General features: G+C 52.1%; 1 protein-coding gene across 2 annotated transcripts in view; it reads right to left on the reverse strand.

Annotated features, from left to right (window-relative positions):
* LOC113920904 (contactin-associated protein-like 4) overlaps positions 1-22,218 on the reverse strand; it is a 169,142-nt gene that overhangs the window by 52,656 nt on the left and 94,268 nt on the right. For both annotated transcript variants that reach the window (XM_027591300.2, XM_027591299.2), the window contains exons 5-12: positions 17,318-17,521; positions 16,557-16,738; positions 15,087-15,230; positions 13,964-14,228; positions 9,004-9,153; positions 7,322-7,493; positions 2,672-2,778; positions 706-825 (exon numbers count right to left, since the gene is read on the reverse strand). In XM_027591300.2, coding sequence (XP_027447101.2) covers positions 706-825; positions 2,672-2,778; positions 7,322-7,493; positions 9,004-9,153; positions 13,964-14,228; positions 15,087-15,230; positions 16,557-16,738; positions 17,318-17,521 — 1,344 coding nt within the window. The remainder of the gene's footprint in view (positions 1-705; positions 826-2,671; positions 2,779-7,321; positions 7,494-9,003; positions 9,154-13,963; positions 14,229-15,086; positions 15,231-16,556; positions 16,739-17,317; positions 17,522-22,218) is intronic.

The raw sequence follows: 22,218 nt of genomic DNA on the forward strand, positions 1-22,218 counted from the left end.
ACAGGACATGGGGATGTGGCCACAGTCACAGAAACACATGTGGCGATTAGAGAGATAGCCTGCCTCTGCGCGGGAATTAAGGAGCTCAAAAGCACACACATTGAATGTTCACACTCACTCAAAGACCATCAAGCTGTCTAGCTGAAATGTACACAATTTTTACTTATGTAAAATGGTGAAAATGCGGGTGCCTGGGTGGCTCAGTCGGTTGAGCGTCCTAACTCTTGATTTCGGCTCAGGTCATGATCTCAGGGTTGTGGGATTGAGCCCTGCGTGGGGCTCTGTGCTCAGAGGAGAGCCTGCTTGAGATTCTGTCTCTCCCTGCCTCTTGCCCCTCTCTGCACTCGTGCTCTCAGTCTCTCTACAATAAATAAGATCTCAAACAACAACAACAACAACAACAAAACAGGTGAAAATGCTTTTGAGTTGCACATCCATGAATCCAAACAGGTAAGTCTTGAAAAACCTTTTGTTTCAGGATTTAATAGGCAAAATTGTATTATTAAGTATTCCACAGAGTACATGCATGTAAATAATGACATAATTATGAATTTTCACTTTTGAACTATTTTTAATGATTTATATCAAATGCTTCTATTGAATAACTGCTCTCACAAGGTTATCCTAATAAAGCTGTTAGGCAGGTACAAATCTACTTACCGGGCTGTGATTTTTGTTTAGTAAGAGTTGAAATTTTTGACTCACCTGTCATGTTGCAGAACGCGGGGAAGGGCTGCAGGGGTCCGCTGCCATCAGGGTCGATGTAGTATCTCCCTGAGGACTTGCCCCTGTGCTTATATGCCTCGCAGGACTGCTCGTAGAGGGCTGGGGAGAACCACCAGTCGGTCACCGGAAATGGGATGGAGGGAGAGTCCTACATTAATAAGGAGGAGGTGAAGGAGACCCCATGTTCTGCATCATAGCAAATAATCACCCTCCGGGAGGAAATGTGACCAAATCCGAAAATGTGGAACCATTGTTTAAAGGAATGTGTGTGATAAGGTAATGAAGGAGGTAGGAGGGTTAGACTTACAGTGCCGTTAAAGCCTCTACAGGCAAATACGATTACTTGGTCCAGTGCAGAATTTGGTGCACTGTCCCGTCACCAGGAACCAGACCACGAGTGTTTGGCTGGAGCTTTATCTGCTGGCAGACGGCCCCGGAACACATGAACCTTTGTTCTTTACAGTGTGTCCGCTCACCTCGCCCCTCCCGCCCCGATTAAGAGCAGGGGGGTGACCTGGGCTAGTTAGGTCCCCTCCCGGCCATGTCTCAGAGCGGCCTCACCAGTGCGTTACTGGGGGCCATCTGCTCTTCTGGGGAGAACAACGGTGATACCCACTTGGGTGGGTCAGGCGGCTCGCAGAAGCAGAGCCCACTCATTTATCCTCCGACTGCTTCCTCGGAGCCCGAGGGCTGACAGTCACTCATAAGAATTAAACTAGAAAAGTCAATTCATTAAAAGCACATCCACCAGGCATCTGCTCTGTGCGGGGTTCTGTTTTGGGCATGACGGGGGATATGGATGAGAGGGTTACAGCCGTGGGGGCTCCTCCTCCCCTCAGGCCCTGGGCTCTGGTTCTGGAACCTCTTCTCCCCTCCCTCCCGCGGGCCACTCGGAGCCAGCCTGAGAAGGTGGGGCTGCCCAGAGCCCTTCTTGACCATTGTCTTCCTCCCTCTCCTCCAGGCGTCCTTGTGAGACTGGGTCCTGGTCCCAGGTCCTCCCCGAGGATCAGACCCTGAGACCCCCAGTGGGTCACATTCCCAAAACGCAGGCCCCGTTGTGAGAGAGGACTTCATGGCATCCCCGCCTGCCTGCCTTCCATGAGTCTCCTAAGGTTAAATTATATAAAATGTGCAGAGCATCCCACCAAGGCGGCACTCTCAGCCTGGGGCAATTTTGGAGAAAACAGAGGGAGGCTCCACTGTCCTCCAGTGAGTGGAGGCCAGGGATGCGGCTGAACGTCCTACAGGGCGCAGGGCGGCCCTAGCAGGCTTCTCTGGCCCCAAACCTCAGTGATGCTATAGGTGAGAAACCCACACTAGTTATGGAACCGGCTGTTTCCTCACCGGATAATGGGATTTCAGTCATGCCCATAGTGCGGATGGGATTGTGTAATGCACAAGAGGCAAAGAACAGGGCCTGACACCTAAGACGTCCCACAAACGAACCTGCAATTATCACCACCACCATCAAAAGACCTCCGGGTCCTACCAGGATTCTCCTGGGAACCTGTTTACTTCTGTGAGCATTAATAACCTAGTAACAATCACATTTCCGTTGTGTGGTGTTGCCAGAAAGTTCAGAAGCAAAACTGTGGCCAACTCAAGAAACCCAACCAGAGATTAATTTAGGAATGATTGACTTTGTTTCAGGTTTCTCTTTGATTACAATGGATTTTCTTAGGTTTATTTTCCTTTTGTCCATTGTCTTCTTCTTTTCTATCAATTTTTATGTTTACGTAAGTGACTTTAAGTGAGCCACCTAGAACACAACCAGACCCTGGTGCACGTGCGTGGGTCACGGCTGTAGATAAAGCCACGCGGACAGGCATCCGGAAGAGGAAGGCAGGGCAGGGGCGGGAGGGGGCGGGGCAGAGGAGGGGCAGGAGGGGGCGGGGCAGAGGGGGCGGGGCAGAGGAGGGCAGAGGGGGCGGGGCAGAGCGCTTACGGTGGTGGCACGTGGCGCCCGTGTACCCCGTGCTGGTGCAGTTGCAGTAGAAGGCTGTCCAGGTCTGGGAGCACCTGCCACCGTGCTCACAGTGGTTGGGCAAGCACCTGAAAGAGGAGCAGGGAGGGTCTCCGTGTGACTCCTGCTCTTTGGGGGATACCGTCCCGCTAGCCGACGTGCGGGGACATCGAAGAGGGGACAGCGGCCGCCCACGGCGCGTGATGACCGAGCAAGCACCAGCCCCGGGCTGATGAACCCTGACTCAGGGGGCTGACACGTGTGCTTCCCCGTCTGCTGGAGAAACACGTTTCCTGCCACGGGAGCACAACGTGGACGCTCCGTGGGGCCGGGAACAGAAGTCGCTTGCAGAAGCCAACAGCGACACTGCGTCATGCTGGACTGTTGCCACATGTAGAGTTTTGAGAGAAAGGATGGAAATAATGCAGAGACTAAGAAGGGGCCAGCCGCCCACAGGCCATGTATCCCAGGCTCACCTGTTGCTCTGATTCTTTGTCTGCTTGGTATTTGGAATAAAAGGCCCGTTGTGATCAAAGGCATACATGCGTTATATTCCCCCAAGATAAACAAGTAAATCAGAAAATACCCAAGAAAACTCAGCACCATTTATGCACAATGGATATTTTGTAATCTGCCCAACTAAAATTAAAATGGGACACTTGAACTTTCACTCGCAGGACTTCTGTGAATTTTAATTGATCTTAGTAGAACTGATTTTCTTGAATAGAAACAGCAAATGTCCATTATCAAATATTCAGTCTAGAGAGTTCATAAAGGGAAGCAGAACTCACTTAAAACCACAGCACACAAAATAGCCACCAGGGTTATGCATGTGCTTGTATTTATACGTAAGCATAGGAACTGTAATCACACACGATACAAACTTTACCCAGAAAATTTCTTAAAATGACTCATTAATCTGTCATGAGAATTCCATGTCATCTAATTTATATTTGTATCAGCACTTTCGATAGCTTGAGGAAACCCATGAACACAGTTGCTATAGTTTATTCAGAATGTTATATGTGTGCCTTTGGTGGATGCCTGTAGGATGAAGGGGTTTCACCAACAACTGCAAGACCAGCAAAATGAGTGATGAACCAGACATGCAGATTATAGATGGGGTGGCGCTTGCTATTTCCAGACCCTAAAGAAAATGCTTCCAGTTTAGCAGGAAACTCAAGGCTAAATTTCCCACTCCATGATAAATACACTCTTTTCTAATTGACCTGCATTTCACAATCAGTTGGCTGAATCCATTTTTCCTATTTTCAGATTGGAAGTTTTGGAGGAAATTTTGGGATTTTTACTGTCATGAAATAAAGGGAGAGACTTGGCTTGTTTATTCCATCAGGATGATTCCAGTGTTGAAAGAATTCACTAAGAGCCTGAGAGGTGAATGACAACGGCAACCTCAGACAGATGAAAATGACCCAAGATTATGATTATTATTTAAATTCTGTTAAAAGAGAATCGACTGTTTATGCAGAAATAAAACAAGATGCAGGGAAGGGCTTACAGTGAGAGTTGATAAAATGTTTGGCAGCAAAATCACGAAAGCTGGAGGGAGAAAGGAAAAGACTTTTTATTTTTTAGGTTCTCGTACTGCACAGAGAGGGATTAATTCACTGCCAATTGATGTATAGATTCAACAAAGTCCTAATCAAATTCCTAGCAGGATTCTTAAAAGAAATTCACAAGCCAGTTCCAAAATTCCTATGAAAATTCAAAGATGTAATACAACAGAAACAATTTAAAAACAAAACAAATTTAGGAGGGCAAAAACGTCTGATTCCAGTTGTTATTATAATGTGACTATAACCACGAACATGTGGAATTGGCAGAAAGATAAATAGATCAAAGAAACTAAATCAGCAGCTCAGACAGAAGCCCATGTCACAGCTGGGTTTCCACAAAGGCACAAAGCCAGCGGAAGGGAGGAGAGGTCCCACTTCCATACAACGGTGCTGGATGTCTATATGCAAAACAAACAAAAACCCTGCCTACCTTGTGCCATATATTAAGAAATATTCGAACTTTATCAGATATAAATTAAATCTAAAAGTCTAGAATAAACATAGCAGAAAATTCTTGTGACCTCAGATTAGTCAGACTTCTTTTTTATTTTTTTTCAAGTTTCTTTTATGTAAGTAATCTCTACACCCAATGTAGGGCTAGAACTCACAACCCCGAGATCAAAAGTCCAAGTGAGCCAGCCAGGAGCCCCTCAGAAACTTTTTAAGTAGGATATCAAAGGCACAACTCATAAAAAGGAAAAGAAAGGGTACATTTGACTTTGTATAAATCAAGAGCTGTGTTCTTCAAAAGATGTCGTTGGAGAATAAGGAAACAAAGCTGAGGAAGAGCATTTATACAGCACATATCTGAGAAAGGACTCTCAAAACTCCATAAGAAAACAAATTCTAAAGAGCATGCAAAGGACTTGAGGAGACGTTTCCGCAGGTAAGGACTCCACAAGGCCAGGCGCTAGGCACAGACCATGGGGAGGCGTCCGTGCGCCCCTTGTCAAGGCTGCAGTGTGGAGGGCTGACCGCGGCGAGTCCTGGCGGGGACTTGGGGGACCGGGATTGCCTCGCCCTGCTGGGGGACTGGACGCTGGACCATCGCCTTAGGCAAGGGTGGCGGCACCCCCAAACCCAGAGCTGTCCCCCACATTGTCTGGCCATTCCCCTCCGGTGTTTGCTCAAGGACAGTGGAGGTGGACCTCGGAAGGACTTGTACCTGAACATTCACAGCAGCTTCGTGGTCACAGCCCCGAGCTGGACAGAACCCAAATGTCCATCACGCTGGAAGTGAAGAGACAAACTGTTCTTCCACGTCAGCGGCCAACAAGAAAACACGATTCACACACACTACGTGGACGGATGGCTTCGCACACATTTGTTTCTACCTTTTCCCAGTCAGAGTACATAAAGATGATACCAGAGACGCTTTCAAAGCAGAAGAGGTGTCAAAGCAGAACCTGTCCAGAGATACTATGTACAAGTTACACACCCTCCTGCCACTTTTGTATCTCTTCTGGAGCCTCAGACTGAAGTTCTATTTTAAGCTCTAACCTCACAACCTGATCTTTGGTAAACGTGATAAAGAATCTTTATATGACAGATGATGCGTTTTCTATGTTTGTGTTAAAAATCTGCCTTTACTATGAGTTTTATGCACAAACTGGTCCCCATAGATTGCTTGTTAAAGGCTGTATGTTAGAGAAATTTCCCAAGAGCTGAGGTAGCAGCTGACGGGGCCACTGGAACCATGTCCAGCCACCCCCAAGGCTACCTTCCTGCTGACAGCCGTGCCCCCAGCGACCCCTCCGCCAAGTGCGGGTCTGGGGTGTGCGAGCCCCTCCAGCCAGGTGCGCTGGGTGACTGTGCCCTACACATGATGCGGCGGTTTCCCCTGAAGGTCTGGGAACCCAGACCTTGGCTACAGTCTCCCTTCAGCAGAGAAGGGCCGCTCCGCCCACAATTAATGCAATGAGCATGTGGGGAAACCACGTCTGAGAGGGTGAGTCACTCCGCTGGTGAGGACTGTGTCCTGCTGTTATTTTATTTATTTATTTATTTTATTTAAAAAAATTTTTTAAAGATTTTATTTATTTATTTGACAGAGAGACACAGCGAGAGAGGGAACACAAGCAGGGGGAGGGGCAGAGGGAGAGGGAGAAGCAGATTCTCCGCTGAGCAGGGAGCTCGATCCCACGACCCTGAGATCCTGACCTGAGCCGAAACCAGGAGTTGGACGCTCAACTGGCTGAGGCACCAGGCACCCCTGTGTCCTGCTGTTATTGAGGATTGCAAGTGATGATGAATTTTGTGAAGCTCACACTGAATTCTGATTATTGTACAACAAGGGCTAGGATGTGACTAAGCTAAGAAGAGAGAGAACAGGTGCATGTGAATTCGGACTGAATTGCTCATACACGTGAAGAAGGGGTTTCTCAAGCTGTAGCGTTTATCCAAAAATATATTAGCACTTGCGGGAGGAAGGTGCCAGCCAGTCTGTCTACCCAAATCACCCCCTTGTGAGAGCCTGGCTTTCCTGCCTCAGCGACATTGACCTTCTTCCTTCCTTCCCACTTCCTGCATTTTACTTACTTCTCATCCCCAGAGACACCTCTGAGGTCACCCCTCGTCCTCAGGGAGCTCCTCGTCCCTTCCTGGGTCCTAACAACCTGTCCCCAGGGCAGGCCCTTTCTCGCTGCCCCTGTGGACCTGGGGCAGTTCGGCGGCCCACCTTCCGGACACTCCACCCTGACCACATGGGCTTCTGGTCTCCGGCATCTGGTCGTCATGATCCATGCTGTCCGGCAACATGCTACTGACCTATCTCTCTCCGTGGACATTGCAGCCATGTTGAGTCAGGGAGCTCGCCGACATGGGAGAAGGGTAGTCAAGAGCATGTACCTTCCACCCAAATGCGTCATTCCAAAGAAGGTGTTCTACACAGTCATAGACACCGTTTTCTCACTTTCTCGGACTCCCCGTGGACAGCGGGGGAAGGGCAGCACGAGGGGGTTCCAGGGACCCAGAGGGAGAGGAAGCACGCCCAGCTGTGAGCGCCTGCGATCTGCCATCACAGGTCCGAGCACAGGGGTGGGAGCAGTGACCTTACCTGTCCAGAATGCCGCAGGAGTCGATGTCCAGGCCGCTGAAGTTCCCAAACACTCCCCGCTGTACTGAAATCAGGTCCACCTCTTGGGCATTAATGGAGATGAGCCTCAGACACCCCTGGAATCCAGCAGGCGAGGCCTTGCATTCAGACCCGGAGCTGGGAGGGAGGCACCCTGATTGCTCAGAGGCAGGAACACGAGAGAGAGACGGGCTCAGGACGGAGGCCGCGACATCACCTTGTGAAAGGCGGCTCGTCCCTGTCAGAGGCTCCCAGCATGTGGACCCCCTTGTCCTCGCGCCTACTTGGGGGGCAGAGAAAGCTAGGTCGGCAGGGGGTAGAGTGACATTGAAGGAGAATTTAGCTGAAAGCAACTTAGAGTCTCTAATTCAGGCTGAACTTGAAGTAGGATCTTACTTAAAGCACGCTAGAGAGTTTTAGCTCTTCCTTCTGTGATGCATCATAAACAAAACAATTTAAATGTCCGTGGATTTAAAATTAGAAACAAAATAACAAACTGTATTATTATAAGTACAAATTACTGAAATCACAGTGTTTGAAGATGATATTAAGCCAGAAGCTGACGGGGCACCTGCCATTCATCCGGAAGCAACAAGCAGCCCCAGGTGCGGGAGCTCATGGCACCCGGCCTTGTTCCAGTCGGCCTGTCCTGAAGACCGGCTTCCGCAAAGTAAGGGACATGAATTTGATTTTTATAGCAATCAGATTTGTACTGGGCGATTTGGTCAAACATACAAAGATTTCTACAAGAACATCTTAGTATCATAAAATGTAAGGGTCTGCGTGATAGCAAGCACATCATCCAAACACTGGCCTGGAAGGCTCTGCTGCGAGCGAGGAAATGGGCCTCTGGTTCTTTCCAAAGGCAGGCCAGCTACAACCGTGAGCTCGCTGGGGGCACGCCTGGGGCCTCTGCCTTGGAAGTGCCCCTAGAGACCTGTCTGTGCCCCCTGCTCCACCACTGGACCAGCTGCTCTGAGCTGGTGAGGCCTCCCCAGAGGGGGGTGTGGTGCACGGGCCCCCGGCCGTCCATCCCATGCTGCGTGTGGTCAGCGTGAAACTGAACCACACGAAGTCCACTATGCAGAGGGGACTGGGCATCCAGGGTCCTCTAGCGGGCCTAATGGGGCAATTCGGAGCACTGTGCCAGGGGCCACCCCACAAAGAAGGTTTGGCCTGAGGGAGAAGTGGACAGTGAACTGACTGGTAGAATTCTAACGTGGCAGAGGGTGCCACTGTCCTCATAGTGGCTGGCCAGGAGCTGCCTGGGGCCGGAAGGACCAGCCTCACTGACGCTTACCCTTGGGAGCCAGCCTTTAGAGAAGCCTCACCAGTGACCCAAGCAGCACCTGGCCCCAGAAGGACAGCGGGGAAAGGAAACTGGGGAGTCTCCCTGGAAGGGGGGGATCAAGCACTAAGGCTCTAACAGATACAACTGGAAAAGGGCATCCTAATGACAAGGGGACTCTCACGGGTTAACATAAATTATGCCTCAATACAACTGCCGAGAAAAAAGTACTTCATATCTGCTGAGCTTTTGGGGAATCGGTCACACATGATCAGTAGAAAAAAGTCATGTCAGCCACAGACCAGGGGCAGGAGAGGTGGAGTTTGGGTGGGTACCAGCCAGGTGGGTCCCTTGGGGTCCCAACCTCAACACTCACCTCCAAAGTGATAGGCACTGCCTGTGTGGGTCTCCAGAGGCAGCTCTGCGTGAACCACTGAGGCCCCGGCCTGGTCCACCACCACACTTAGCTGGTTCCTCTGGGCTGTCAGGGAGACCGAATGCCACTGCCCATCATTAAGTCCAGCACCTGGGGAATGGAGATCAGCTAGAGACCCCTGTGAGCCCCAGACCCATCATTCAGTCCAGCACCTGGGGAATGGAGATCAGCTAGAGACCCCTGTGAGCCCCAGACCCATCATTCAGTCCAGCACCTGGGGAATGGAGATCAGCTAGAGACCCCTGTGAACCCCAGACCCATCATTCAGTCCAGCACCTGGGGAATGGAGATCAGCTAGAGACCCCTGTGAACCCCAGACCCATCATTCAGTCCAGCACCTGGGGAATGGAGATCAGCTAGAGACCCCTGTGAACCCCAGACCCATCATTCAGTCCAGCACCTGGGGAATGGAGATCAGCTAGAGACCCCTGTGAACCCCAGACCCATCATTCAGTCCAGCACCTGGGGAATGGAGATCAGCTAGAGACCCCTGTGAACCCCAGACCCATCATTCAGTCCAGCACCTGGGGAATGGAGATCAGCTAGAGACCCCTGTGAGCCCCAGACCCATCATTCAGTCCAGCACCTGGGGAATGGAGATCAGCTAGAGACCCCTGTGAGCCCCAGACCCATCATTCAGTCCAGCACCTGGGGAATGGAGATCAGCTAGAGACCCCTGTGAACCCCAGACCCATCATTCAGTCCAGCACCTGGGGAATGGAGATCAGCTAGAGACCCCTGTGAGCCCCAGACCCATCATTCAGTCCAGCACCTGGGGAATGGAGATCAGCTAGAGACCCCTGTGAACCCCAGACCCATCATTCAGTCCAGCACCTGGGGAATGGAGATCAGCTAGAGACCCCTGTGAACCCCAGACCCATCATTCAGTCCAGCACCTGGGGAATGGAGATCAGCTAGAGACCCCTGTGAGCCCCAGACCCATCATTCAGTCCAGCACCTGGGGAATGGAGATCAGCTAGAGACCCCTGTGAACCCCAGACCCATCATTCAGTCCAGCACCTGGGGAATGGAGATCAGCTAGAGACCCCTGTGAACCCCAGACCCATCATTCAGTCCAGCACCTGGGGAATGGAGATCAGCTAGAGACCCCTGTGAACCCCAGACCCATCATTCAGTCCAGCACCTGGGGAATGGAGATCAGCTAGAGACCCCTGTGAGCCCCAGACCCATCATTCAGTCCAGCACCTGGGGAATGGAGATCAGCTAGAGACCCCTGTGAACCCCAGACCCATCATTCAGTCCAGCACCTGGGGAATGGAGATCAGCTAGAGACCCCTGTGAACCCCAGACCTCATGATGCTTCCAACGGTGACATAAGCCCAAGTCCCACAGGAACAGGGCCCGGGGTGGGGGGTGGAGGAGCCCTGTCCTTACAGGGCCCACTGCAGACTTCCTGCCCCCTCCATGTGATATACCTTTTAGGGGTCATATGGAAGTGTGGCTGTTGTCTAAATTATGGCACAGGTACAAGGAAGTTCGATGTTGTTTTCCTGCCACTTCACACCCTCCAGTTAAGGATCAAAATCTCTGCAGGGACCCACCGTAACAGCCAACCCACCCATGGCCAAGCCATAGGAAGGGATGTCCGTAGTTCCAGCCTGCTTACCATGAGGTCTGTCTGAAAATACCTTCTGGTACGGTGCCGGAAACACCCTGGGTTACAGACCTGTAGGTCTCTAGGCTGCTCTTGTCACATGGAGTGCTGCGTGGGAGGCTGTGACCCTGACCACCCCACCTGGCAAGTTCAGGGGGCTCCTGTGAGAGCGGCCCTGGGTGGAGGAGGGGCTGAGGGACTTGTTCTGGGGGGTGGTGGGTCTTCCCAGGTCACACGGGGCATTTCAAACATCATGGGCCTGTGTCTGCTGAGGCCCTGGGTGGCATGGACGGGGTCATGGGCCTGATTCTCCCCATTAGCCAAGAGACCCCCTGTCCCTAGGCCTGGCTGAGTCGGCAGCTGGACCCCATACAGGGGCATTGGCTTCTTGGGGTTACCGGATTTCCAGGTTATTATTGGAAGTCAGGCATCTGGATTTTGCTGTTAAATCTCCTAGTTTTGTTTCTTAGATTTTTTTTTTTCCCCCACTGATTTTTTTTTTTAATGGAAAAGGAAAGTCCTTTTGGGTTGGCCAGGGTTCAGCCCAGAGAGTAAACACAGAGCCAGCTAGAAAAGGCACCTAGTTAAACGTTTTAGCACCCAGTCCTGTGGGTGTCCCGCCCATTTGACATTCAAAGGAGGACAGAGTGAGAAAATGTTTTGTGGCCTGCAGAATTCTTTTTGACCTCTAACTGGTTGAAGTAATATTTGTAAACAATTTAAAACGAAAATTTACAAAGTTGGAAAGCATGTTGAAAACATTACCTTATATTCAAACACATTTTCAAATTGTGACCCAATTCAGCACAATTTCACTTTGATTCCAGGTAAGGACCTTAATGCACATCGGACCAACTTAAATGTCTGGTAACCAAGGGAAAAAGCCACCCTTACTTAACCAAAATCTTTGATTTATTGTAACTCATAAACAAATACGTTCTTCTCACTAAAGACTACTATACCGGACCCTCACAGCTGTGCCTGGTTGTCCCATGCTGCTCGTGGGGCCGCACGCAGGCCTGGGGGTAAGTGCGAGAACGGGCCGGGGTCGGTTGCCACCTGAAGCGGGCAGGGGGACTTGGTCCCACCTCAGCTGTGTGTTCTGGGCTCACATTCACGGTCTGTTTCACGGTAGTTATGAATGTAACCGTATTCAATGTTTTGATTTGTGCTGGTTATTTATCAGGACATAACACGTTGCCCTCGGTTTGGCAGTTTCCTGGCGGGGAGTCTGGGCGTGGCTGGGGCCTCTGGCTGTGGTTTGGTTTCCTAGCGGTCCGGCAGGTGCTGGCTCAGGGTGGGGTCTGCTCTGAAAGCTCAGCAGGGCAGGACTGGAGCCCCGCTCTCTAGGGTTGTCTCAGGGTCGTCCCCGAGGGCTGCTGGCTGAGGGTCTCTGCTCCTTGGTGGATGTGGGCAACCACCCCATGCAGTCTCTGGCACTGTGGCCTCTCCGGGGGCACTCACGGCCAGTAGCGTCTGCCCTCCATGGGCACGAGGGGACCTTTGGGGGCAGAAGATGTGTCCTGGTCACAGAAGCGGAGCTCCTCGCTGTCCCACATCCTGACCCCTGGGAGCCAAGCCCCAGGCCGGCTGGCCAATGGGAGGGGGCTATTCCTGCAGGGACATGGAGCCCCAGGAGGTGGGGGCCAGCTTCAGGGCACCACCAGGGGTTGGATGGAAACATGATTGTATCACATGCAATCTTACTTCTAGCCCTTTGTCAAACACACCAGTTGACTGGTTAAACGTTACCCACTTTGTGGGACGTGTTAAAGTAGACTTGCCTTGAAGCAAGTTCTATGAGACCCTTAAATTAGGCCATGACTGAAGCTTCCTCAAAGCACATCGAATGCATCACAATGCACTACAGGACCCCGGTGCACTTCCATAAATTAACGTTTTTTTCTGATGCCAACGAATCTCTGAGCCAGCTCATGGCCGAGATACTGAATGTGATTGATTTCTTTCTCGTGAACCTACTCCTATAAACTTACCCCATTACTAGCATTCAATAAGCTGTAAAGGGCAGTCCTTCTCTAGATAAATGGGGGGAATGCCAGTCTTGGAGCTTCAACCCCCTCAGAGATGTGGGTCACAGTTGCGTGTTGAAGTGTGTGCCTCTTCTTCCTGGTGTCTCTCTGCTGTTTGTCATGTTGCACTGCTCTTGGGGTACGTTCTAGGATGGACGGAATGGGCTCAGTCTGCTTCCTGCCCCATAAGCGTAAGGGTCAGTGATTAGGTGAAGGTCAACGGCTCCTGGTCGTCCCAGGAGTATGCTTGCGGACATGGATGTAGCCCTGCAGGGCGGCACCCATAGGGACCTCCTGCACCAGCTGCATCAGGAACCCTTTCGTGGCCTCACTTCTGACCATGCAAATGGTTCAGTGGCGCTCAAGCTCCGTGGCGAGTGCCTGGCAGCCAGCGCTCTAAGTCCTGAGGAAACGTGGTTCATCGCAGGCCAGTTGGATCTTCCTGAGAAGGTGTGCAGACCCCAGTGGTCCCAACAGCCTGGCTGTGGTTCTGTCCCCATTCTGTGTCCACCTCCACCCGAGGCTCTCAGATCTGATGCCAGCCCACAAACCCAGAAGTGGCCGACTTCCCAGTGGGCAGCAGTGAGTGGACAGGCCCCACCTCTCTCCTGTCCTCAGTCCAAGAACAATCCGCCATCACTTACCATAAAGAACACTGCTTTAGAATGCTAGCACTTATCTCAAAAGCCTTGTGTCCAATCAGAATGGCTCCTGGCTTGGGGCAGGAGCGGGTCAGCAAAGAGGGAGGCTGTGTCCCCAGGACACAGTGTTTTCTCCGACCGTGCCACCCTCCGGAGGCCCGCCACATTTCCAGACGCACAGCTGGGTTTGGCGAGGTCGGAGGGCACAGCGTGAGGCAGCTCCCTCACCACCATCGCCAAAGGCCAAGAATGGGCTCCCTGCTGCCATGTTTCCCCAGAGAGAAAACACACGGGGAGATGCCGCTGGGACTTGAGATGGTGTCTGGTCAGCTCGACAGGGCGGGGGCAGGGCGGGGTCCCCGGGAAGGAGTGGGGGGCTCTCAGGCACTACCTCCTCCCCAGGCGGCTGGACTGGGCCGCCGGCGCCACCTGGGATGGCCACTTTGGGCATCGACAGTGGTGCCACATGGGTATAAACAGCAGGGAGCCCCTGTCCAAGGGAAATGGGGCACAAGTACCTGGATGTGGGGACCCCGAGTGTCTTACAGACTCCAGGAATCATGTTCAAATGAGTGTGAAGTGCCTGTGGGCTGCAGCTTGGGGACGCGTGTTACCTGCAGTGATGTCACTCCTCGCTTGTCCCGGAGGTGGGGACAGCCCCAGTCTGAGGGCTCCATCTCTGAGCGTGAGCAGAAAGCCCGTGGAGCCACGAGGCGGCCAGCTGGACAGCAGGAGCCCTGCCTGGTTCCACGTCCGGAATTGGAAGCTGATGGAGACCCCGTCCTGTGCCGCGGTACCCGGCAGCACCAAGTGGCTCCCAGCGCTCGGAAAGGTGACCGGCACGGGCTGCGGCTCGGAGCAGGAGAAGGAGGCGTTGCCCTGAGGACAGGAAGCAGATCTGAGGAGGCCCTGGAGGTGGGGGGCTGCTCCTCACTCCGATCCCCCACCATGGCCCCCAGACCTGCGTCCCCCGAGCCGGGATCTCAGGGCGTGGCCTCCTGCCCACCCAACTCCCCAGCCCTGGAGACACAGACCGCACCAGCAGCTCACCCCAGTGCAGGCAGCCTCGGCCTTGCTTTGTGCACCTCTGGGTGAAGCCAGGACAAAGCCCAGAGCCCGCGCAGGCTGTTGCAACAAAATTCACCCTCTGGGAGTGTGCTGGGGCTGACAGAGCTCACAGACGGGCATTTTGACCACAGGCAGGAGAAGAAGATCCAGAGATTGAACATTTGTTCCCGTGACCCAGCTACTGGGAGACAGGTCAGGTCTTAGCCTCTGATGTGAAGACCCCACATGGAACCACCTTATCATGTCCCAAGGGCCACGGAAAACATGGTAGCTTACTGATGCATGTGTGTGTCCAAACTCCCATGGCAAATGCTGTATTTACACGTGAGGTATAGGTGGCCGGGTTCCCTGTGGGGTGGCCCGCGCTCCCGCCAGCTCACGGAGAAAACCCCGTTGCTAAGGGGACTGCTCCCTGTAAGCAGCTACCTCTGCACTCTGGAAAGCATAAGCTGAGACTGTATCTTACATTTTAATGGAAGACATGTTTCTTTGTCTCATATTTAAGCAATTACTGTAAATTAGTTACGTGCGCTTGGTCTGTGTTTCTCACTCAGGTGAGGAGGCTGTGACATGAGTAACGTCACCCTAATCTGACGTCACTCAGGGGGCACATGAGGGCCTTCATTCCTCCGAGGCCCCCCACCCCTCTCTCCCCAGGCAGATTCTTACCCTGATGAGAATCTGTGGTCTGTGCTTCTTGGCCAAATCAATGATATCCTCTCCATTAAAATTAATATTTTCTAAACATCCGTCAAAGTGTTTTCTTTGCAATGTCACAGATTTTCCAGGTGCTAAAATCCCTCCAAAACTGATCTTAGAAAGAAAAATGACATCAATAATATTCTTTAGTCATTTCCCACTAACTTGCTTAAAACATTCAGGGCTCAGAGGTGTAGCAGGAAGGGGACCAGGTACGCAATTCTGCATAATTGCGTGTTTTGTTCACTCTTTTAAGTGAAATTCTAAGCAGAGACTCTGACATGGTTTACATGCTGCTGATGTCTGCCACACTAGAGATCCTTCATCTGTAATTAGGGAAATGTGTGATTTGGCATCTCACTTGGACCCTGGGGAGGAAAGGGGTTACTGATATCCATGATGGAACAGCAAGTGCAGGCCTGGACGCAGGGCCCAGAGCAGAGCGTCAGGCCCTACTCACCACCAGCTCTGCACCTTCGAGTGCTGGGGAAGTCTTGCTCCTGGGATGGGACTTCTCCAATGCTGGCAGGTGCAGGCGGGCAGCTGGAGGGAACAGCTTGCCCTCCAGGGTCCCCGCAGGAACCCTTCCCTGACCTGCTGCTACCTTCCCTTATAGTTCTTCCCAAGGGCACAGCCTGGTGTCCCGGGGAGCCGACCAAGACAGCCATCCCATCTGCAATGTGTTAGATGAACTGGCCTCCTTGGGGTGCTCATCAAGTCGGCTGTGGTGTGTGTCAGGTGAGGGGAGCATCACATCTCTGTGTCCAGATGTGCACTTTGTGAGGGAGAGCTGATCCGTGTAACCCCAAACCCGTGCAAAAGGAAGTCTGTGTAGAAAATAAAAATGATTTTCTAGCTTATACATCTCTGGATGGAATTTACATTCATCTGTGTATAAAATATGATGTTATTTTTGCCAATTCATAGAGTTTAGGTAATAAAATCATGAAAAATAAGACAAGAACTGCCCATCGTCCGTTTCTGCCAAACACATTTCTGTTTTAGTTTCAGTGTTTAGCTTCTTTTAATAGTTTGTGAACCTGACAATGTCTTACAAAAATGGCATAAAATGTTATATCTTTGCATAATTTAGGGACATGTGTGCAAAGGGCTGCAAATATGTTAGGCGTGTTTCAAAGCTGAAGGATGAGACAGGGCATTGGAACCAGCCGCTAGCTTGGGATCTCACTGGGACGCCAGCCGGATTCCTCAGGTCAGCTCAGCGGCACTTGACATTTGCTGTCGGCCACACTGAGCATAGCTGACCGCGCTCTGAGTCAGGCTGCAGAGAGTGCCCAGGACACGGCTCCCTTTAGGACACAGTTGAGCCCAGACCACATGTGCCAGGAAAGGGCGCTTCTCTGAAGGATTCCTCCTTCTGCCCAGGCTACGCTGCATTTAAACCCCACACCCTGTCATGACTGATGGGAGACTCCGCACCTCAGGATCCAGGTCCAAGTGACTCAGCTGTGCCCGTGCCTGGAACTGCCTCGAGTGCTGGTCCACTGAGAGGGTCACATGCTGGTGGGCATGCTCAAAGAGCACCGAGTGCCAGTGCTGGTCGTCCAGCAGACTGCCCAGCGCCACAACCCCGGGGCCGGACGGGGAGGGTGCGGTGGTGCCTGGCCGGGGAAACGGGCAGTTAGGTCTTGCCAGACCAAGCTTCCTCAACCCCGTGAAGCTGCTGCATCTGACCCTGGGACACCCTGCCCATCAGGGCTCTTCTCGGCCACTTCCCTTCATTACTGGGACCTCTGCAGGCTTGCTTCCTTTGGAAGCCCCGTCTTTGCCGAGAACTCTGCTATGGGGACAGGGCAGTGGCTCTCTGTGGGGCACCTTTGTCCCCCAGGGGACACCGGTCAGGATGTGGGTGGGTCGAGGGCAGGGATGTTGGTAAACATCCTCCAATGCACAGGGCATCCCCCAACGAAGAGTCATCTGGTCCAAAATGTCACTGGTGCAAAGTGGGGTTGGGAAGCCCTGGATCCGGTGACGTAGGAGTGTTTGCCGGATACGAAGAGCTCCAGTGACTGCCTCCCAGCACAGTTACTACACTTTAATATGTTTTTAAGCAAAAGAGAGTCAGAATCTGTAAGTCTAGGCCCTTATCTATGCCTGCTAAAAGATTAGGTATAAAAATGCTGGAGTACAAATTACATCTAAGAATTCAGATTATTGAGTTCCCTGGCTGATCACTTTACCTGAATTGAAGAACAGAAGGAGCCTCCCTTTCACTAATTCCAGGGTGATGCAATCTCCATTTCTGCCCCGTCTGTGGAATAGAAGCCCATAACTCTGCATGGTTTTAAATTTCAAAGAAATGATGTCTTTCGCTGGACTCCTGGTACTTTGAACAAATCTGTAAAGCAGGGAACTTTTTCCATCAAAGTCAATCACCTCTGATCCTGCAGGAAAGATGATAAAAGTTGTCCTAAGAATTAGCTTGCTTCTTATTAATGTTTTTAAATGTGTGGGGCCTTGAACACAAACACAGGTGCATGAACACACACATAAATACATATGCATAGGTGCACATGCACAGACACACACAAAAGTACATAGACACACACAGGTGCACACGCACGCACACACGTGTGCACGCACACACACAAAGGCACACATACACAGGTATACACGCACAGGCACACACAGGTGCACACGCACACACGTTTGCACACACAGGTGCACACGCACACACATGTTCGCACACGTGTGCACACACAGGTGCACGCACACAAAGGTACATATACACAGGTACACATGCACAGGCACACACAGGTGCACACGTGCACACACATGTTTGCACACACATGTGCACACACAGGTGCATGCACACACACAAAGTTCCATATACACAGGTACACATGCACAGGCACACACAGGTGCACACACGCACACAGGTGCATGCACACACACAAAGGTCCATATACACAGGTGCACATGCACAGGCACACACAGGTGCACACGTACACACATGTTTGCACACACAGGTGCACACACAGGTGCATGCACACACCCAAAGGTCCATATACACGGGTACACATGCACAGGCACACACAAAGGTGCACAGGCACACACAGGTGCACACACACGTAACTAATAAGTGTCCATCCTACTCATCAGGTGACACAACATTTCTCCCAGCAAGTGTTGAGACATCTGGGATTTTTCACCTGTAAAAGCATCCTGTTTGGATGGCTACTGTCTGTTGGCACCATGGCCAGTGTCGACCACATGGAACCTCTCTGAACGCTGCTGTATATTCAGGGCCCTCGGAGACTTCCATGTTGCATCCACCCACGGGAACTAGAGCCTCCCAGGATAGTGGGTCTGCTCTCCTGACTCTTGATCCTTTTGCAGAACTGTCCTCACCTGTGGTGACTGTGCCAGAGATGCCCCGGCTCACCTCGGGGTCACCGAGGGCAGCAAGGCAGACAGTGAGGGGGCTGGAGAGAATGAACTGCTCCTTCTCCCCCAAGCCGGCTGCCTGCGGCTCTTCTCAGCAGCCTGCAGCTGCCAGGCCCAAATGCCAGGAGGGATGTCCCAGTGCGCCGGGGCTCCCACAGCGCGTGCCTGCCCTGCCTGGCACACGTGCTCATGTCCTCTATAGAAAACGTGTTCGTGTTCCACACACATGGAGAAACAGCGGCCAGGTCACCAGAGGGCTGGGTCTTGCTTAGGCTGCCCATTTACAGATGGGGAGAGCAGTTATCCTGTAAAAACCCTCACAGCGAGGACTCCAGCCCCTCGGAACAGGTGCTGTGCAGAGGGTGTGCTCACGGGACAAGGGAGAAGCCGGGAGGCACCCGTCCAGAGCAGCAGTGGCCGCTGGGGGAGCCAGAGCATGAAGGCTTGACCTTGCCCCCACCCTTGGGCCCCAGCCCCCACATGTCCAGACACAGCCTGCTCCCGCTGCTCGGTGCAGAATGGTGGCTGGCATGCACATTGAACTGATGGCCAATTTTCTCCAGGACAGCACAATAGAATTACTCCTTCACTGACCTTATTTCTGGCAAAACCAAGAATATAGCGACTCTTGAAGAACATGGGGGTTGGGGGCGCTGATGCCCACAGAGCCAAAAGTCTGTATATAAACTTTAACCACCCCCCCCAAACTTAACTACTGATAGCTGTCGACCGGAAGCCTAACCGGTAACATAAAGTCAATTAACACGCATCTTGTATGTTATATGTGTCATCTACTGAATCCCTATAATACCGTAAGCTCCAGAAAAGAAGATGTCATCAAGAAAATCATAAGGAAGAGATCATACCCCTAACAGAGCTCTACTGTATTTATTGAAAAGCATCTACGTGTAAGTAAACACCACAGCTCAAAGCCTATTGTTTGGGGTCGCTGCACGGGGATGTGCGTGTCATTTAAAGGGTGAATCATATGCAAAATAAGCCATTAAAATAACTCTTGCCCATCTTATGAGGCTATCTTTTTTAAAATTCATGTTTTGTTTTCTTACCTCTTGTTAATGTACCTAGAAATAACTTATTTACCAGGTACACAATGAATAAATATTTCATTCTATTTAAAAGGTGGGTTATCTGCTCAATTATTTCTTTTGAATGAGGAGAAACATGGATGAAAAGCCAGAGTAAGGGGCCTGCAAGTGCATGGCCCCGACTGTTTCAGGGACTGCCTGCTCACACCCACATCCCAACAGTACTTTGTGTGTCCTCCCTGTGCTTGGGTGAGGGCACAGACTTCTCTGCCAGCCTTGCTCAGGAGCCCACAGACTCCCACCCATGACCCAGGGCCTGTGGCCCAGCACCTGCAGACCCCATCCAAAGACCCCCACCCGTGACCCAGCGCCCACAGGCCCCCTCTTGCCCCCTCTGTCTTGGATGCTGCTGGCTGGGGTGGCTACTTATAGCAGACATGGCCAGTCCCAGTGCCCGCCCTCCGTGTCCTTTCTGGATGGCCATGCTGCAGCAGACAAGGGGCTTTCTGGCACAGAAGCTCTACTGTAACAGAAAATCAAAGAAGGAAACATGTGAGCACACGTGTGTACAAACACAGGCACACACGAGTGTGCACACGCACAGGAGCATGTGAGCACATATGTGCACACAGGTGCACACGAGTATACACAAACACAGGAACATGTGAGCACACGTGTACACGAACACAGGCACACGAGTGTGCACATGCAAGGAACATGTGAGCATATATGTGCACACGAGTATACACAAACACAAGAACATATGAGCACTTGTGTTCACAAACACAGGCACACATGAGTGTGCACATGCACAGGAACATGTGAGCACACGTGTACATGAACACAGGCACACACTAGCACGTGCACCCACTTAGGCAAGCACACCAGGGAACTAATACGGTGTTTGGATGTAATTATTTTCATGGAGGGTCCCGAAACCAGAAAACCCTTTCCAGGGTTCCTGTAGGGTAACGTGGTTGAGAATGACTCCAAGTCTCCTGGCCAGAGTGTCCACTGGCAGCTCTGGGGTGGCCAGAGCACTAATCCCATCCTCTACAAGGATCACGATGCCTGTGGTCAACCGGAAAGGGCCCACACATCCACTTCCAGATTGCTCTGCATGGAGTCGGCTTGCTCCCGCTGTTCCCAGTGATGGTAGTAACGCCCGGGCTCGACCAGGCTGCCGATAGAAAGCACAGTATGCATGTAATGGTGACCTGGCTTCGTTTGGCAGCTTGCATCCACATCTGATGCAGAAGCCTTTGTGTGACGTAAGGACGTCATCAGCTTTCCTGTGTTCTTGTCGAGGCAGTATTTCTCCCTCCCGCACTGTTTGATTTCCTCTTAAGGCATCCTCAGGGGGAGCCGGCTCACAGCAGATGCCATGCTGGCCAGCAGGTCTGTCGGTGGCTCATCACGAAGGACCTTTACTTTCAGAGGATCTCCCAGCTGTGATTAGTTACTGACTCAGGGGCATGGCATGGGCTCACCCACCTTCCCCCTCAAGCAATATGCCTTTAATGCTAACCCCTGGAAGCCTTGGTGTTTGCTCTATGCTGAACGCCAGACTCATAGCTGGTCTCAGACTCTGTGCATGAGGAGCAGACCCTTTCCTGGGGGCCTCGTGGCCCGCTTGCTGCATGCCTGACCGTGCTTTGCTTTTTATCCGTATATCCTACTGACAGACTAATGAACAGTTACCACAGGCACTAGGATGGTGCGGTTGCCATGGGGACAGAGCGGTTGCCATGGGAGCAGGTCAGCATGACACTAGCCTGGCCAGGGTGTGCAGGGAAGTTATGGAGGTGGAGGCATGACAGCTGATCCAGACTCCGGGGCATGGCGGTGGAGGGTGGGTGAAGGAAGCCAGGCACCAGCGACACATCCAGGAGTGTTCTGTGCAGAAAGCTAGGAAGAAGTGATGCTAGCCCATGGTATAGTGCGGCATTAGGGTGAAGGGTGAGTGCTGGGGAGGAAGGGCAATGAGGGGGCTCTTGTAAGACTTAGAACTGTGCACTTAGATTCGTGTACTTTCCCACATGTATGTTATACCTCAAAAAGTATGTGTTCTCAAAGAAAGAATGAAGGCTGAGGGTTGCAGGCATGGGGACGGTCTGTGCAAAGGTCCTGTGGTGACTGCAGACATCCTGGTGCATTCAGAGAGCCAAAATAGAGTGATGGTGGCTGCCTGGGGAGTAACCACTTCCTCTGAAGCTGCCTGGGGTGGGCGGGGCTCAGACAGAGAGGTAGGTCAGAGGAAGGGCAGGACGGGTCAGACCCTACCTGGCTGCAGAGAAGAGCATCCCTGGGGCCCCTGTGCACCACGGACAGTGTGTTGATGAGTCTGTTGGGTTTGACATGGGCAGGCTCCTTCCTCCGTATCCAAAGCCCCATGGTGCCCATCAAGAGGCCCTCAGGACGGCTGTGGCCATCTAGGTGGAGCCTGGCGGCGGGCCCAAACCAGGGTCAGAACCAAGGATGACGAGGATTCAGAGTGCGCTGGGAAGGAGGGGACGTGGGGCTGGCACTGACTGGGCATGTGGCAGCCCTGGGTCACCTGGAGGTGGTACCTGGGCATCCACCTGCTAGAGACAGAACTCAGGCTAGCATACAGCACTTGGAGATGGTTGGAGGGACGGCTCCAGTTT

The sequence above is a fragment of the Zalophus californianus genome, chromosome 3, assembly GCF_009762305.2.
Source record: "Zalophus californianus isolate mZalCal1 chromosome 3, mZalCal1.pri.v2, whole genome shotgun sequence".
Classification (NCBI taxonomy): Eukaryota; Metazoa; Chordata; class Mammalia; order Carnivora; family Otariidae; genus Zalophus; species Zalophus californianus.